The 18,903-nt window shown below is 42.8% G+C and overlaps 1 protein-coding gene across 7 annotated transcripts in view; it reads left to right on the top strand.

The window, feature by feature from the left end:
• Positions 1-12,039, top strand: part of cep112 (centrosomal protein 112) — a 94,445-nt gene extending 82,406 nt beyond the window's left edge. For all 7 annotated transcript variants that reach the window (XM_046414560.1, XM_046414559.1, XM_046414561.1 and 4 more), the window contains exons 24-27: positions 2,050-2,139; positions 8,379-8,480; positions 11,023-11,087; positions 11,682-12,039. In XM_046414560.1, the coding sequence (XP_046270516.1) occupies positions 2,050-2,139; positions 8,379-8,480; positions 11,023-11,087; positions 11,682-11,685 (261 nt within the window). In that variant the 3' untranslated portion in view covers positions 11,686-12,039. The remainder of the gene's footprint in view (positions 1-2,049; positions 2,140-8,378; positions 8,481-11,022; positions 11,088-11,681) is intronic.
• The last annotated feature ends 6,864 nt before the right edge of the window (positions 12,040-18,903 follow it).

Raw genomic sequence — 18,903 nt, 5'->3', positions numbered from 1 at the left:
TTCTGACTCACAAAGTGCTTTTATTCATCAGCAGATTCATCCCATATGATTCTATTAATGAAACGACAATTGTTGAACATCAACCCTCAGAGTCGAGCACATCAGATACAGAACCCACATGAAAGAGACAAACACGTCACCATTGAGGCCCACTAGTCAGCCTTACTTCCCAGAAGACGCGGTCCAGAAATGCTGTGTCACAGTGCGGGGAATCACACTTGGGTTTCGAAACGATGGGGGTTGTCAGGGTCTCTCGTCTTGTTTGGACAAATGTGGGTGAGGTTAGGCACACAGTTAGGCAAGTGGAAGAGGAAGGAAGTGACACTGACATACAACAAGGAATAGACTTATTGTAAAATACAATACAGTGGTTTAATGCTTGTGTGTGCTACATGAGAAATAAGTCTCAAAGGCTAGACAATCTGTACAACACGTTGTGTGATAGTTGCTACGCTTTGATCTTCAAAGAGGAAATTCTTTAAAAGCAAAAGGATGAAACCTCACAATCACATGCCCTGGTCAGTACAATCGGTAAACTCATGTAAATGGTGTAAGCTCCACTAAAAAAAATGCTTCTGTACTGTTGTTGAGCTTTTGATTCACCGATAAACAAAATGAAATGATGAAATCGAAGGCAAGGGGTTGCAGTGGATGGAGATGTGGATTGTGATGGAATTGTGACTAGCTAAGGAATACCCTGATTAATAGGCTGAACACACTGGAAACCAGCTGTTGTTCATGCTGCAGATCTAAAACTGACCTCAACATGCCCTCTTTAGGGTCCAAAATCAGCCAAAAGTTGATTTACCTGTATCAGTGCAGCTGATGTTTGAAATTATTAAAAGATTAATGATTACATGTCAAAAAACGACTTTCAGCTACTGTGAGATCTGCTGTTTCTAACAATATGACATCAAAGGGTTCAGGTGGGATTTTTTTTTTTGCTTGTTTGTTTGGTTTTTGTGCTGCACATTCCTTCATTTTTAGTCAGTAGTTCTCAGAAAGTTGCCCGCCAGAAGTTCAACCCAGCTCTCTGAAGCTTAATAGTCTTTATGTGATTTATGTCAGCGTGGTGGGTTGTAGATCTGGCTGGTCATGCCTCTCACCTGGACTGTTTCCCTCTGCTCCGAGAATCAACGAGGCAACACCTGGCCCGCTCACTCAACTCCAGTGGGGAGAGATTTTGCGGATTTTGATGCTAACCAGTCCCCCTCATACACATGTTGGAGGCGCTACATGAAGCGTGTGTGTGTGTAAACCCATGAGTGTGTATTTCAAGCAGACTAATCAAAGACGAAGTGTCCACATGTGCACTGAAAACATCTGGCCCTGGGTCACATGCGGGAACTTCGCCTTTCTTTCCACTGCTATCACTTACAGGCAAGGAGGGGGGAAAAAAATACCCTACACACACATGTGCACAAACACACACATACTGTGAATTTTCATTATTCTTCTTTCTTTCTTTCTTGCCTCAATCTAAGAAAGCAAAATAGATTAAATTTTTATTGGCGCCCTGTGGAGAAATGTGATCAACTCAGGTATTGGAGTACATGCAAATTGGGTTCTTATCCACTAAATGACACAGCATAGCTCTCTTATTACCTCCAAAGAAATAATTATCCTTAAAGGAATGCACTTTAACAAAAGCACTAAAAAGTTTGCTAATTCCCTGAATGAGCGAGTTTCTCTTTCTGCATGCCCTTGTCTAGAAATATGATTGGGCTTAATGAGGCCAGCTTGCCAGTAATTGCTGTCATGACTTTATTATTAGCCTTTTAACACTCAAAGACTAATCGCGGGCTGCATCTCTCCTCGCTGTCCCTCTGTCTTCTGTTCTGTCTTCTGCGTCTTGAATGTTCTTTCGTTTCCTCGCTTGCACTCCTATCGTTCAGATTCAAGCTGTCTCTGTTGTCACTCCAAATGAAACTGCAGATAAGTGTATATCACTGTGCACAGGTTACTCATTACACCACACAGATCTATGTGTTGCTTTTCCTTTTCTCGTCAGCCAGCCGACGACACTGACTTTCTGTCCCTTTCCCCCAGGCTCTGCAGGAAAAGGTGGAAAGTCTACAGAGGCAGCTGCACTGCTCAGAGAAGAAGCTGCTTAGCAAAGAGCTCGAAACTGAAGAGAAGGTAATGCAGTCGCTCTTTTTCTCTCTCCATCTTGTGCTGTCTCTTTTTTATGCTTGTCAGGCATGTTCAAGAGAGGCAGCCTTTCTCTTACTCAAACACATTCGTTCCACAGCATTGCTGTTGCATCACTGCTGCTGCCCAGTGTTTTCAACCTGCTGCTCTCAGCCTTTTCATACACTTCGTTTTGCTTCTTGCCACCTCTGTTCGACTTCTTCATATCAATTAAGTGATCCTTTTTGGTGTTTGGTGTTCGGCATTCTTCCTTCACCTGGTGCCCCTCACCCTCCAGGTGCCATCCTTACCAGACCCTGCAGGGGGCCACAAAAGACAAAAAAATAGATTGCTTTCTGCCCTCCCCTCATCACACTGCCATCTCTCAGTCTCCTGTTCAGAGTCAGAGAATATGCCCCCTCGCACATTTCCCAAATTCCTTTAGATTTGGCTTCAAGAGCCAGTGCCTAGGGGCAGGAATGCCACTACCGCCTGTGTTCAGAGGGAAGCCTCTCTGTGTGCACACACACACATGCTCACACACCCCATGGTTCTCCAGAATGCCCTATAATCAGGCCCTGTTTTGACCTTGACACACACAGAGAAGAAAGCACTGATGACTACACTCACACAGGAGGCTGTTCTTCTGGTATGTACACCAAAGGCATTCATTCTCTTGTGTCCCCTCCGATCCGCCCACTGACCCTTGTACACACTTCACACACTCATCACACACCTCAGTGTCTGGCTGTCATAAATCTGCAGTAAGGGGTCAGTGGTTTTTAGGAGTCGTCGGACACTGACCCAGCCGCAGAGGCGCTGCACGTTGCTTCTGATAACGTAGGATGATCTGACCCTGAACCTGCCTGCCGCAATGTCACATTGTTTCGTCTGGGTAAGGGCTTGGGTCTCTCTTTTATAGATGAAGAGTAAATCTTTTCATGTTTTGAAACCACTATGGCATATTTTTAACATATATTATAATTTTATATATTTATTAAGCAACTGACCCAAAGTAAGAGAGAAGTCAATGTTTTTCAAGATTGTCACGCTCCAGAGCAAAGGTAAATGATGTTGGTTTAAGTAAATGTTGTCCCACTGCTTTGAAGATGATAACATATTTAGCTGGAAAACTAAAAGACTGCAAACCTCATTTCTAGTTTGGTCTTTCCATTTATAATTTATGCTTTTATTTATCATATTAAAACCCTTATTGCCTGTGGCCTACAGAGCTTAGTCTTGTCTGGTTGAAGTTTTATGATACTGGCACCAATGAGAAATTGGGAGATTTTAATACTGATACCAAAAATGCAGCAACAACATGATTTAAATCAGGCAGTATGTTGAGGCAAAGAATGAGTAAACAAGACTAAGAATCTAACTGAGCATTTGGTATCAATTTTAGGTACTTGAGTTCTTGATTCTTTTCCACAAACACATTTCACTAATTTATCGCAGATTGTTTTGCTATGTCAAAGCTGGCAAGAAAGACACAAACAGGAAGTGTGCCATAGTCAGAATTCAAGAATTAACAAATCTCTGCACGTTGGCCACCTCAGTGCTAAAACTGATGCAACAATGGAGAGGACGGCCGAATTAGCGCACTAATTTATCTCTTCGAACATTGCAGACAAATGTGAAAAAATAAAATCTATCAAATAAATCTCTTTATTGCGTTCAGGTTATAGATCTGGTAGCTTTCTTTGCACATCGGTTTGTTCACAGGAAGCCTTATCCACCCTTCATTCTTCAATAATCAGTCATCGAAGTTACTTGTTGGGTAGACAGGTATTCAGAGTAAACGTGTGCAATGAGCTCCGATCGGCTGCTTGTTTTCTCGGCCACTGGAGTTTTGCTGTTTGCAGTGATAGATGGATGATGCAGTGAGTTTTTAACCTGTTGATGATGTTCTTGATCATTTGTTTTTAGACCCTGACGTCATCCTTCTGCTGCCGTCGTACCCTTATTCTCTCCCATCACAACTGTTCTTTGGTTCAGACCTGCTGGTTTACATTGCCTTGCATATATATGTGTGTGTGTTTGTAGGTGTGTATGGACACCTTTCTCTTTTGCCAACAGGTCACAGTTGTAATCCCTGTCTCAGTCACATATTTATTTCTACGAATGTGTGAGTGTGCATGGTATCCACAGGAAAACCACCCTTCTGCTGTATGTTTTTCCCTTGGCTTGTGTATGACTGTTTGCACTGCATTAGTGTGCATCGCATGTGCATCAGCATTGTTGCGTGCACACCAATTCATACGTGCACTGATCTTTGTGTATGATGAGAACCCTCCACTCTGTCTCCTCGCACTGATATTGCCCTCGTTTATCTGCCAAGACTTGTCTTTGTAATCTGATCCCTCACAAGCAAAAACAGCCTTTCTGCCCAGACTTCACACAGATGTTGCTTGCCTTACACTTGCAGGGCCCTCGCAGGCTCCCCCACTCTAAAATGGCGGATCAGCAGCTCACTGTGTGGTTCAATTCTCCTTGAAGAGAGCAGCAGAATGTTGAGGAGTACAGCTCTTTGTATAAATACATAATGATACAGTGGGCACGATGAACTGTACACGTTTCGGAGATGTATTCTCTCTCTGCATCATGGGAGCTTGATAAAATGAAAAAATAAACCATTTCTGTAGTTGTTTTCAGTATTGATGCAGACATGAAAATGCAGATGAGTTGAACTTGAGTTCTGTGGGCTCAGTCATTTTCCTGTGTGCTGTTTTTGTTGAGGCAGATTACATCAGCAGCTACCAATCCCTCCCATAAGTTCTGACAACTTCACTAAGATCTGTAGCTACTTCTAATCTCCTCCTGCCTTTTTCCTCTTTTTTTTCCCACTTTTCTGAAGTGGTTTCCTTTTTCCCCTCTCGCAGCAAAGCGTTTTTGAATTCAAATCGCTCCTTGGTGAACTCTCTCTGGCAACTCTGGATGTGGAGGTGCAAACTTTGTGAGTGGCGTCATTTTTGATGTACCCCCTTGTACCTGACAAGGTTTTTGTCACTTTGGAACAAGGGGGTTTATCAAAAATGTCTTTCCAGCAGCTACTCATCCCCCCAACCTGTCCCACGCAAGCCTATACACACACACACACACGCCCCAACTTCATTAGCATACATCAAGCTTCCCAAGGATGTGACAAACTTCATTTGAATGTTGAAAGTGTTGAGGGCTTGTTCCTTTCTGCTGGCAGCTGTCAGAAACCACGCCATGTGACAGTACCAAACGCAAGCAAAAGTCAGAACCACAATCTAAAGACTATATATAGATGAAATGTTGTCATTTTAAGATGACTGGGAGGGGAAAACGACTGCCGCTCCTCGCAGCCTTCAAAACTAGAGAATCACGCTTCATCATGAACAAACAAAGTCTCTTTTTAAAAAGAGTTGTGGAGATGAAACCTGATTTTTCTCCACAAAGTCAAAGTCCCCTTTCATTGCTTTGGGAAATAGTGGCACACTTTTTTCCCCCCGTGTTTCCCTCCCTTCCTTTTCTTTCTCATCTGTAATCCGTCAATGACCAAAACCTCATGGAAGGTTTGATCAACAGTTTTGTTCAAAGACACTGACATCTGTCCTAATGGTGAGGAGGCTTTTTTTTCTTCTTTTTCTTTTTTTTTTTTTTTAAGATGCCGTCGCATGCCTCCTGCCACCTGTCAGAAAAACAAACATGCCTTTGCTGTAAAAAGATGTTGAAAGAGGAGAAAAATGTTTGCGTGAAGAAAAACAGAGATGTGAGAGGAGAGCCCTTGGAAGAGACGAGAGAACGAAAGGCTGAGGGAACAATGTCTCTCAGTCAGACATCTTTGGGGAGTTTGAGAGATGCTCTCGTTTTGAATTTTAACGCCATTGAGACACACAGTAGTGAAGTCAGATATTTTGGTACTTTTTTCTGTATCTGTTAGCCTAGCATCTGTTTTCACAACAGAGATGTTATAAAGAAAAAGGCTGCTGTTTCCACCCACACACTGCACTATGGCTAAGCTTTAGTTAGATATGCTGTGGAAAGATGGGATTGCAAATGCTTTGGTCTGCTGCAACAACAGCACAAATCTTCATCACATGCATATAGGTTAGCAAAGATATACAGCATATATTAATGCACATATACATGCATTATGCATCTATGATTCAATAATGGAAAAGAAATGCTGAAAAAGAAATGATATTTTATTGTGCTTTTCTGTCTCAGCCACAGCAGCCATTCAGTACAGTTGACCATGAACGGATGCCAGATACACAACCTTACTGTATCACATAATACATTAGTTGTAGTTCGGGCTTCCCTCTGTCGTCGTTACTAAAATAAACATTCATGGCTTGTCTAGTTCGATCAGCCGTATGACTGTATGTACAGTATCCAGTCGTCCCCGTTGCTCTCTGTGAGTCCCATTGAATACACTGTTGTGCCCGTTCTAATGTATGGGAAGGAAAATGGAGACAGCATTGCCACAAAGGAGCTTGTAATTTAGGCCGAGCGGATCTCTCATTGCTGTGGTGACTGCACCATACATGAACCAAGAATGCAAAACTAAGGAGCGTGGCTTTTGAAGAATCTAGACTTATATTCAGAGTGGTTGGTAAGGGATGTGTTTATTCAACCATTGTTTATTGCTTCGGTCTGAGGTAGTGGAGTGTGTTTTGTCTTGGCTTGCCATTTTGTTATGACTACAGAAGCTGCTATAGATAGATACTTTTTTGAAAATCTGCACTGCCATAGGTTCATCTGATTTTTTAACTCATAGACATTCAAATTAAAGCTTCTGAAACCCGTCACTCTCAAATTATCCTTCATTCTCACTCACAGAGAAAAGGGCATGTTTCTGTAAACTGATGGACTTGCTACCCAATATTATTGTCCCAGCACTTTAAAATGAATAGGGCCGAAGGAGCCTGCAAAAATTTGGCAAAGTTGTGTTAGACTAATCTACTGCACACTGTGCCGAGACAAAGTGAGCTGCTTCATGTTGGGATCATTTATACTGGAGGTTGCTTTGAAGTGCTTCCCAATCCCTTTCATTGTGCCCAGGAAGATTAATTAGCCAAAGCCAGAACAATCAGTTAAATCCACAACAGGAAAATTATTTTAGGAAAACCAATCTTTTTCCCTCTCTCTCACCTCATTCACGCTCCGTTCACTTGAAAGACCAGACTGATGAGAGGAACGGTGGGGGTGGCCATGGGGATATTCTTAATGCTAGCTGAACTTTGGCTCTGTCAAAGACATTATGGTCGGTTGAAATGCTCAGACTCTCCCCTGGTTACACCTTGAAATATGTGGATGAAAAAACTGTTGCTTTTCACAGCCCCCGTTGGTTCCTCAAGCTCTGTTAAACTATTCATCAAGCTCCAGATTAATTGATTCAGCAACTCTTTTCAAAGTGCTGTAAATGCTTTTACAGTACTGTAAAAGTTCTGTGTTTGTGCATGCATGCGTGTGTGCGTGCATGTGTGTGTGTGTGTGTGTGTGCATGCGTCCATTCATGTGTGTTTGTGGGTTAAAAAAAAAGAGGGGGGTTGTGCTAACCAAACCCTTTTCAACTTCTATAATCAGCCTCTGGTTTAGTGGAGTGTAATTTAGCCCCAGACAGACTTCCTCCGGTCCTCCCCAGTGGAGCTAGCTAGCTAGCAAGCTATTGAGCTGCGTTTGATGTGTTCTGCCCTCCACCGTGGCCCTGTCCTCTTCCAAACCCAGCTGTGTAACAGGCCCATAAATGAATTGTGTTAGATCTGGCTGTAGTCATCAGCATCCAGTAGGGGGTGTTGTACAGAGCAAGCCATGGCAGCCTGCGAACCCCCTGTGGAGATGTGAAGGAGCTGTGAAGAGCGAGGGAATACTCTGAGCCATGAATAAAGAGGGGATACCCACTGTCAGTGTGTCAGTGTGTGTGTGTGTGTGTGTGTCTCCTCCAAAGGAACTGTGCACTTGGGCGCTGTGTCTGGAAGTGCATATATGCGAGTGGGTGGTGGAAGCACTTACTCAGCAATAGTTGCTATTAATTTGTTTGATTTTTCTCATTGTTGAACAATCTTAAATTATTTCGGTCAAGAAAAATAATTCAAATGATCCAACAAAATCATATAAATCTAGATGAAGATCATACATTTTGAGGTTTACTGTGTTTTGTGTGTGCATGGATAATACATATGTATTTATTTGTTGGTTGAGTAACTAAAACTAAACTGATGTGTTGCTTCTAAGTTTACTGACACTGTTTGATTGTCCTGCCAATGTCTTTTCAGGTAACTGTGGTGCGTAAGGAGTACGAGGAGAGGATCAAAGGTTTGATGCCAGTGGAGCTCAGACAGGAACTGGAGGACACCATCGCTTCTTTGAAAGCTCAGGTGAGAAGTGACTGTTTGCCAGAAACAGGTCAGGTACAGGACCAGAACAAGCATGCTACCATATTCAATCTGGTGACTTTGTTTTCAAGAATGTTGAAAAATGTCATTTGCAACCTACAAAACATATATTGCAATATATTTCCACATTTCCACCATTCAACATGTCCTTGTTTTACTAAAACACTCCCCATTTACTGAACATACCACATACATATATTTCCAAAGCAGCCTTGTAAGCCTTAATTCAGCATGTATAGGGCCACAGTAGCACTTTGTGAAAAAAACTGAATCCTCTCAATCAGAATCAGAATCAGAATCGTCTTTATTGCCATTGTAAATTAAGAGGTTTCACATTACTAGGAATTTGTCTTGGTGATTGGTGCAAACATAGAACTTAAGACAGAGTAACATATAATAGTAGAATAAGGTAAAACAAAATAAAATAAGATAAGTAAAATAAAATAAATATGGTTCTGGAGGTAGTCCAAAGGTGAGGTAGTGCAGGGTGGGAGTGTAGTGCAAGTAGGTGAGGTAAACAGTGCAAATGGTCAGCAGGTAGATAATGACATGAGCATAAATCAGTGCCTGTACTGAAGTAACTGGAAAATGGAGCTAGTCCATCAAGGCAGGGGTCTCCAGCAAAACAACACAGGGTCAACCATTATCGCAACACAACGTTATGTCATCCAGCTAGGATCTGTGTTGTCCAGTTAAATGCATGCCAGTGCACACGACTGTTGGATCACTTTGTAACAGCCTATTTCCACTCACAATGTTTGTGACAAAAGATTAAATAGTTGCCGCTGTGATAACATTCCAGAGCTGTAAAATCATGTCTGTCAGGATCATAAACTGCTTTGCGGGGATTTGGTGTCTGATCAGCCTTTAAAAGCATTTATCCGTTACACAAACTTGACTTCCTGGAATATATTGTCATTGTCTCACTGGTACCTAAAACAACATTCCCGTATCAAACACAGCCCGAGTGCTCAGCCAGTGAAGTTCTGCTTTCATAAAAAGAATTTTGATTAAAAACCAACTTGCTCCAACTTGTAAATTAGGCTATGAATTAATGGGTAGTAAGGTGAAGACATGAGGCCTGGACAGTATACCGTATATTGGACATAATGTATATTATTCTCTAGCCTTGTTTTCTGTCCATTTTTTGATTTGATATGATTCACTTTTGTCTTTGACTTTCCATTGCTAATAATCAGTCAAAACTATCAGAAGCATGACCCTGATGAACATGCATGTAGACATACCTGGGCAAACTGTTCCACAAAGGGCCGGTGTGGCTGCAGGTTTTCTTTCCAACCAAGCAGCAGCACACCAGACTTGACTCATTTAATCAACTGATCTCAGTCTTCAGACAGTTGATTGGTCAAACTGTGTGCTCTTGGTTGGTTGGAGCAAAAACCCGCAGCCACACCGGCCCTTTGTGCCCAGGTCTGTAGGAGTTATTCATTAGGTTTAGTGGCATAGCATAGCATAGCATAGCACTGAATCATAGACACTGCTAACACTTTGGACCCTGCCAGTCCTCTTTAGAAGCCCTAATGTCTCCTTGTCTCTCCATCAGATCACAGGATCACCTCTTTTATAACCACATTTATGTGGCCGTGTTGTTCTTCTGAGCTGTGTCTCTTAGTCATATAATTGACATTCACTTATTTCATTTTCTTAGTCTTAACACTGTAAGTAAAATAGGCTTTTCTCTAATGATGGTTTTTGTAAAAGAAGCTTTTGTTAAAAGAGCTCATCACAAACCCCTGCCTTGTTCAAATAGGTCTACCAAGATTCCATTTCAGTGCGCAGACCACAGCTCTGTGATCGGATATGTTTATAAGATGTAATTCGTGACCAGAACGGTCTCTCCTCTCATTGACGACGTCTTGGGTTTTGCACATTAAAGTGCATTATTTTTACATAGTGAAAAAAAAAGGTGGGGAGAGTTTTTTTTTTGTCTCTGGAGGTATCCAACCACATTTCAGTGGGATTTTGCATATACTTCACCACTGCGAAGTGCCAAATGAAATGCTAGAACTTTGCTGAGGTCTCCCCCACAGAAAGGAATGTAACCTCGGCTCCAGTACGGTAGTCCCAGAACAATACAGATTCTTTTCGAGCCGTTATTATTCTGCCAGGCTCTAGATGCCGTGTAAATGTAGATGGGGTTTATTTTCACTTCAGCCAAAGACACTTCATAAATAAACTCACACTTTGTAGCCAAACAAAAGACTGGCGCTGACTCCTCTCGCAGCGCCCTAACCTCAACTAACCTGGCTCATAATCTTCCCTCTGTCCCTATGCGCCTTAACCCCACTGCCCTAATCTCCTGACCCCCAGCCCCTGCTGTCCTGACCTCTGGACTCAACAACTAAGCCTTTCTTCCACTTAGCTAACCCCCTGCACGTAAATGCACAATTGACCCAAAGCCATCATACCTTCTCCACTTTACGTTTCTCACTCCACAACCAATCCAAGTGAATTTTTGAATGTTACTCTGTGCCAAATGTTGCATTGTCTGTACATTGTGCAGGTTAACTTCCTTCAGAAGAGAGCCTCTTTGCTACAGGAAGACCTGGATGCCTGTCGCAGCAGGAGGTTAGCATGATTGTTTAGCTTGAATAGAAATGTGTGCATATGTACCTGTGCGTAGTATAGCATATGGAAGTTTGTACCTCTAAATGGTATAATGTATATATACCCGAGCTTCAGTTTTTACACTAGTGTACTTAAGGTTCTATAGTAAAGCATAAACATTCATAATGACTCTGTGGTATAGTCTGTAGTGCACTATTAATGGTGCAGGTCTTGCTGGTGACTATGACAGCTTCCAGACCTGAGGGCTTTGATTTGCCTCCCATCCATCATACTGTAAGAGCCATTTATGTCTTTATGAAAAGCATCCATACATACGCAGTGATAAGAGATCTCGTCAAGCGGCGCTGCCGCTAACATCTCTGCGAACATCTCTCAGGTCTGTCAGTCACGCACATCACAGAAAATAACTAGTTATTTCACTGTACTCTACCTCGCAACTTAAAGTGACACAGACGATGAGAGCCTCAAAGGAAGAGTCAATCAGAGAGTTAGTGTAAATTTGTTTCCACGACGGCATGCTTCAACATCAGCGCATGTGGATTATAGAGTTGGTTTAATTGCGTAACGGTGGATCAACCCAAATTTCTTGTACAGGTAACCACGGGAGCATCGCAGCCTGAACCTCTGCCTGGATATGAAGGATAGCACATCCAATCAGATGTGAGCATTATTGACTGTTATTTTACACACCTGTCATGCCAATTGGAGCATCCATCTCTTAGTTTTATGTGCAGTTGTCGCCCATGGTTATAACATGAACTATTTATTCACTGTCAGATTTTAGTTTTGCTCTGTCTGGTTAGAAAAATATATATATTGTTAAATTCACAAAAGGTTATGTTGTTCAGTTTTTTTTATTTTTTAATATCATTAACGTTACTGATACATGATATTAAGCAAATGTCATATTCTTACCAAAACCCATCATTTTTGATTAAAGGATTTTCATCATTTTCTGTTGTCATTCTTTTTTGTTTTTCTTTCTGAGCATGATTTTCATCTTCTTCAGATACCTTGTAATTAATCCCTCAATTAGGGGAAGTCATGCTGTTGCCCTTGTTTTTTTTTTGACCACAACATGCATGTTAACCAAGATTAGCTCTGTAACTTTACACTATAGTCAAAGACCTTGAATTCCCATCACTATTAAGCATCGCCTTTCTGCTCAAGCCCCCATGTGAACTGTAAAGAGCACTTGGCGGTTTGTGGTTGGTTCAGATAAAGCGTTGCAAGTTGATTGTTTGAACCTCAAGCCAAACACTACAGTCCTTGGATTCACTGTTTCTGCTTCCACCACCACTTTGTGTTTCACTGACGGCTCCACTCAAACCTAAGCTGAATGATTCAGACTCGGGAGTCCGTGAAATCACCACCATGTCTCCAAGTCTCCTCCAGTATCTCCAGAGGTTTTATGATGAGAATAACATTTGGTGGACCAATGGATGGGCTTCATAATGAGCCCCCATCCATTTGGTATATTGTGTCTCTGGTAGGTGAAGAATGCATGGGCTTGAATACTGATCATTTCAAAAGAATCCAGTTCTTGTTCCTAGAAAATAGTTTGGAGGAATTATTAAATTCCAAAATCAGATTTGATTTCAAAGAGGACCCCACACTTATTTGCATTGGAATTGCTTTCTTTTTTACACCCACAGTTCACCCATTTCCATGTGTTCTCATTGTCCGTGACCTGTTCTGCTGTCTCCATAAGAAACACTATACTCCTCTCCCTGTTTATTTGATGTGCTGATTCTACTGCCCAGGCGGAGAGACAGAGAAAGAACAAACAAAAAAAGAGACGAAAGGAGAGAGGACTGACAGGCTGACATCTGAGAAACAGGAATTTAGTCTTTCAGCACGAAGTCTTTGTAGAGTCTGTTGTTTCTGGAAGAAGTGTGCAGAGGATTCAGAAGTATTGCAGCATAGCATCACTTGCACATGTGCACTTGTGTACATTTAAGGAAGTACATGTGATACGTTTTGCATGTACTTCATACCTGATTACATTCATGTCTCAACTGTGTCTCAAGACAAAAGGGTTTAAACCTGTTCTAAACACTCCAAGGTAGGACAAAAATTGTCAGTGTCTTTTGCATGTCTTAGTCTTGACCCCATTAATCAAGCAAAGCGGCATAAGGGTAGTGTTACTCCAAGTTTTGCCGCTTCAAGGGTTCGGTTTTGCTTAAAGATCATTAGCACCATGTAGAGGTGTCAGGAGACCACAGCTGATAAAAACCAGTGTTGCATCTTTTCTTTTTATGATTGGTCTCAGGAGTCCGCAGAGTTCATGTTGTTCATGTTGTGTCAGGAACGAAGCAGCCGGCAAATAAGAGTGTCCATATCTGTGGGCTAAAAGGTGGAAACTCGTAAACAGTCATCCCTTCAAAGGCATTTGTGGTGTTGCATGACGATAGACGTGATGGATGTAGTTGTGTGCAAAATGAAAAATGAACCAGCAAAGCTTAAGGAAGTAGTTTAAACCCTTCCTCCTTTCGCACCTCCACACACACACACACACCATACCATACCAGGGTCAGGTAATGGCTGACATGGCTGGCATATTGTCTGATTCTGAAAACTCGTCAGGCACATCTCACCTGATTCTGCCCTTGGAAAGTAGTTGGTTTAAAGCATTCTGAGATCCCATCACACTGTTCTGACAGCTTTCTAACTGTCCAAAATACACGACCCAACTGTCAAAGGTCATATGTGCAAACGAGTACAAGAACATGAACACCTCAGAGGTCGCTTGACGTGCACTTTGTATGATTCTTCGTGTCTTACCCCCATCTATGATGTAGGCCTTTTGGCCCACCTTCAAGTTTGGCTGCTATGAATGCCCTCAGACGGGGTCAGGCGACAGGTATGAGCAAGTTTGTTTCATCTTTAAAAGAAAATTGGCTTGTAGAGGGTGATATGACAAACAGCTCATATATAACTGTAGATCTGAGGGTTAATGTGTAATCAGTGCGGTTTAGCTGTCCGGTATTTTGCTCACTCATTCCCAAACCGGTTCCAGCTATAACCTCTTCTTTAATCTGTGTTATTTCTCAGAGTTACACTCTAATTGATTGTCTACCACCAAAATAAACCTCCATAATTGTCCTTGTGTAAATAAAGACCAAGAATGTCATTTCCACACAGCCGACATGGCCCCATTAAGGATCAAAGCCCTCTCTTCCTCTCAGTTATCTCCACATCAGACAGTGACAGCAGTAAAGGGCAGCTTCCAAAGCTTCCACTCATCCTCCATGTTCTCGCTTCATGCTAGAGCTCACAGCTGCTGTACTGTATGATGCTTGTGAAGGTGGGATTCGGTTTCCATGACGTGAGCGCACAAAAGAAAAATCATTTGCTCACTCTCAAAATGCACGAAAGATTTAAAAAAAAAAAAAAAAAAACCTGCCTCGTGAGTGAGTCAGAAATGTAGAGCAACTGCAAATTCTCTGAAAGTCTCTGCATGGAGGAACTTAAAACCAGATTTTGAAGTGTTATTTTTTTTCCTGCAGGATATCAGAGAGGTTGTTCGGGGACGAGCAGTAATTTCTAACCAGCTGTAGAAAAGGGGTGATTCGAGGTCAGTCAGAGCTTTCTGTCCTCTGCCTCTTACTAGGCTCACACATGTGCTTGTGACAGGCCCCTGGGACTGACTGTACATCAGCGTGTGATTGACAAAGTCATTGTAAGTGTGCGTTTGCCGTGTGCCACTGGAGCTTTTTATAGCTCTGTATTCTGAGTCAGACCCGAGGAGGCCTGCGTTTGGCTGCTGTACGCTGCTTGCATAAATAAACCTGTTTATCGCCAACACTCCTCACACACACACACTGATGTCTAGCATCATGTTTTCTGCCTTTGTCTCTCTTCCTAGCTTGTATCATACTTCTCTTTGTTGATACCGTATTTATGGCAGTGATTTTTTTTTTTCCTTTCCTTTTTTCCCTGGCCCTGTCACTCAAATGCAACAAGAGCTATGAAAAGGATATGCAGCTGCGCGACTTGAGGACAAGCGGGTTAGAAGCCGTACAGCCTCAGTGAAGAAGGCACAGCGGGTTCTGTTTGTGTGATTGTGGCATGAATTTGCTGTCTGGGCTGATAGTGTGGGCTGAGCAGAGAAGTGGTAATGGGTTTGTAGACGATGGCCACATCCACACCAATGCAGCTGAAGTTGACATGATTTCTCCCTTTTCCATCTTTCAATCATGAACTTTGAAAAAAATATTCTTCAAAGTCTTTCTCATTTTCCTTCCTGGTCTTGATTTAGGGGCAGACATGCATTTTTTTCAGCCAAATCTTCAACTGGCTGACACACAAGCACTGTAATTCACTTTGCATTCAGTCTAAATGCACCGAAAGCACATTCACTCTTACAATTTTTCAGATGTGATTCTTTACATTTTTATTATCATGGTACCAATGAATTATGGCATTGTGGTCCCAACGCTTGTTTGAAAACCTCCATATTGACACCTATGCAAATACTAAATTCCCTTTGTTTAATCCATTTTTTTCCTCAGTCAGATCTTAAGATCTTCACTCCAGAAAACATCTGAAGGATTCTGTTTGATCACAGAATTGAGATTCCTCTTCAGGTCATTAAACCTCCCAGAATGCCCTGAAGTATTATTGAGGGCATGACCTCTGTGTGCTCAGTGGTAGCTAATGCCCTGAAAAGTGTGGTATAAATGGTGATACTGTATGACTCTCACATAATTACACAAACCTGATTGTCATATGATCTATTGTGGAGAATCTTACCTGCTGGCATAAACAAACAACAGTTTGTGTGCTGCAAGGCTTACTGGCTCAAATTTCCTGCACTTGTACAAACGAGAGATTCATATTTTTTGTCTTGATTTGGTTATTCAGTATTAAATACCAAACATCTGACTGTCATTTTCATATTTATCTGCATTTGTGCAGCCATCAGATACATATCTGTTGCCATGGTGCTCACGCTGTTAAAGCGTCACACCCCTCTAATTGAGGAACAGGACATGGGGAAAGAGATAAAAATCTGGCATCTGTTGAATGGACGAGCAAGTTAATCACCTCACCAGTCTGGGAACCCTGCGCGAGTCCCGAGTCAGGAAAGAGGAAGACGGGGTTAAAGTGATGGATTAAGGATGAGTGAGGGAGCCCAGAGTTCAGGCTAAGACTGATTTGGAGACGGATCGCTGTCCTGTCAAGCATGGCAGAACAGTGGCGTCCGGCCTGTGAAGTGTCTGCATGGTGCTTCAGTGCGAGCAGCAGAGGAAATGAAAGTCATTACTGTCAGTGAGGAGTGAGCTTCATGGCCTAAACGGGATTAGGCAGTGCATCCGACATTGTTTCTATACATTGGTAGACTTAAAAGTCAAGCGCAAAATGGGATTAAAATGAGGGAAAAAACCAATAAATAACCTTCAACAACCCCCCCCCCCCCCCTTTTTTTTCTGACTCTTTTATTTCCTCACTGCCTTTTTTCTCCACCAATTCCCTACCTATTTCAAGTCTCATTCTTTTCCTCATAGTCTTTTTCTCTTTCACCTGTCTCGCTCCCTATTCCACTTTCTTCTCTGACATATCTGTCTTTCCCTTCTTCCATCTTTCACACACTCATCCTCATCATCAAAATGCACAGGTAGGCGCCGACTCCCACTCGCACTTTACATTCTCTGTTTTGCGGCGGGGGGGGGGGGGGGGGGGGGTCATCCTTCTGGGGCCAATTGGCGCTTGAAATGCAACTTCATTCCCCTCAAACTGAACCCTTTCAAAAACAAACCCTCCCACCACTCGCACTCTTTTTCCCCCCTCCTCTTCCTCTTTCAAAACAGCCCCATAACAAACTGGCGAATTGTTGCCCTTCCTTAACTTTTAAGGGTATTATGCACCATGTCCAACTTCAAAGCCTGTCTTAACTCCACACTTTAATTGTATCTTCCCCAGCTCTCTGCGTGCCGTTTGATTCTGCTGACAACAGCACTTCTCCCTCCGTTCTCCTCTACCCTTCTCCTCCTGTCCTCTTCTGCCACTCTTTGGTGCCCGCTCATGTTGTGTTTTGACCCTCCCGCACCCCCACCACCTCCTCAACTCCTCTCATCAGCCCCTTGCTCCCTTCACAGGCCATTGTCCCGCTGTTGTCACCTACTTTGAAGAGGTAGCCTCCATTTCCTCTCTCGGCAGTCGGTTGTTGCCCAGGGTGTGTACACACCAAACAAACTTGAAACAGTAACCCCCTGTCCTACATTGGCTGTCTCCTGCTTTCTTTATCTCTCTCTCTCTCTCTCTGTGTGTGTGTGTGTGTGTGTGTCTGTGCGAGCTGACTTCCTCCTCATGGCGCTGGTTGATAATTGCCATAAGCTTCCCTCTTGGTTTCAATTTCCATTGTCCTCCCCCAAATTCTTGGCTCTGGCTTGAGATAAAGGGATGAGTACTTCAAAGGGGTCTGCAAAGAGTTTAACCCCAAGCCGAAAGGAACAGCACACAATACTGTAATTGAGAGCGGTTACTGATCACAGAGCTGCAGCACGGAGAGGACAGCACCGGTATACGCGCACACACACACACACACACTCTGTTTTAGTGTTTATGACTGCAACTGCGGTGGCCAGTAGCAGTTACGACAGGCCAAGGCTGCTCAGGAGACCATATAACACGGTCGTAAAATCCTCTCTTTAGTTGGGACTTTAGATGCCGTAGAAATTAAGCAGAAGAAGAATACGAAAGTAAGTGCCTGAAAAATGGCTTGTACAAAATACGTCACATGGAGGTCATAAATGTTCATGGGGCATTACCCGGTGTGGGTTTTGTGTGTGTGTGTGTGTGCTTCACTTGTGCTTCTTTTCAGCACCTAGTGTTGATCATGCTTGGATTTACGTGCTTTTGTAAACTTTTTAAAGAATTGATTGGGTCCACAGGTGATTTATGAGTGACCTTCCGTCTCTATTTATAGGGCTCTTTGTAGTCAAGCTGAATTTGACCTGTCCCTGTAATAATATCTTCCCTAACAGAGGGACAGTTACACCCCATAACCTCTCCCCCTGAAGCCCTCTTTCAAAGGTCTTTTTATAGGGCCAGGAGCCAAGGACACCTCAGCTCTCAGGCCAGTCGCAGACCTGGGGGTCATCTCCTGAGGGGTAGCATGGAAGACACAACCTATGGGGACCTCCCATGAACCACAGAGGGGGTTGACAAGGCAGGACATGAGGGCCCAACTGGCCCCTGGTACTGGCAGGGGGTCCGCATCATCGCCATGGTGATGGTTTCCACCCTGGTGTGTTTACTGTCAGAGGTCAGCCTTAGCCCTCCAAAGTTAACAAAGGCAGACATTGTTGGGGTAGCGCTCTGTATATTAGCCAGATGACCTGTATACCTGCAGAGAGACCTGGCACTTGTAGATGAGCTTTTATGAGATAAGAAAATGTGTTTGTGCAGACTTGTGTTTACTCAGAATTATTAGTGTCTCACATGGCTCCAGATGTCAGATATACTGTACAACAGGAGTTTCCAAACTTTCTGTATCCACAAAGCTCTGTCAGATGAAGAGCTCCTCCACTGCCATTCATTTAAATCTTACTTTTAACTATTTCAACCATTTACCCATCATTGTATGTGTCATTTTCAGATGTTTATTCGTCAGTTTTATCTTCATCTTTTTTCAACAATTTATTTAACTGTTTCTTCTAATTGACCGTGCTATTACACAAGTCTTTTTATCCCCAAGCAATTGCAGAGGTATCCCCTGCCTCTGTACCGCAGTTCATCTTTTGCAGGGAGTGTGAGTTTGAGATGCAGACACATTGGCAATGTTTTGTGCAGGATGTGAGCACAATAAAGT

Source organism: Scatophagus argus, chromosome 16 (assembly GCF_020382885.2).
Source record: "Scatophagus argus isolate fScaArg1 chromosome 16, fScaArg1.pri, whole genome shotgun sequence".
NCBI classification, from domain to species: domain Eukaryota; kingdom Metazoa; phylum Chordata; class Actinopteri; family Scatophagidae; genus Scatophagus; species Scatophagus argus.
Note: the sequence above shows the minus strand (reverse complement) of the source record. Positions and strands in the feature narration are given on the sequence as shown.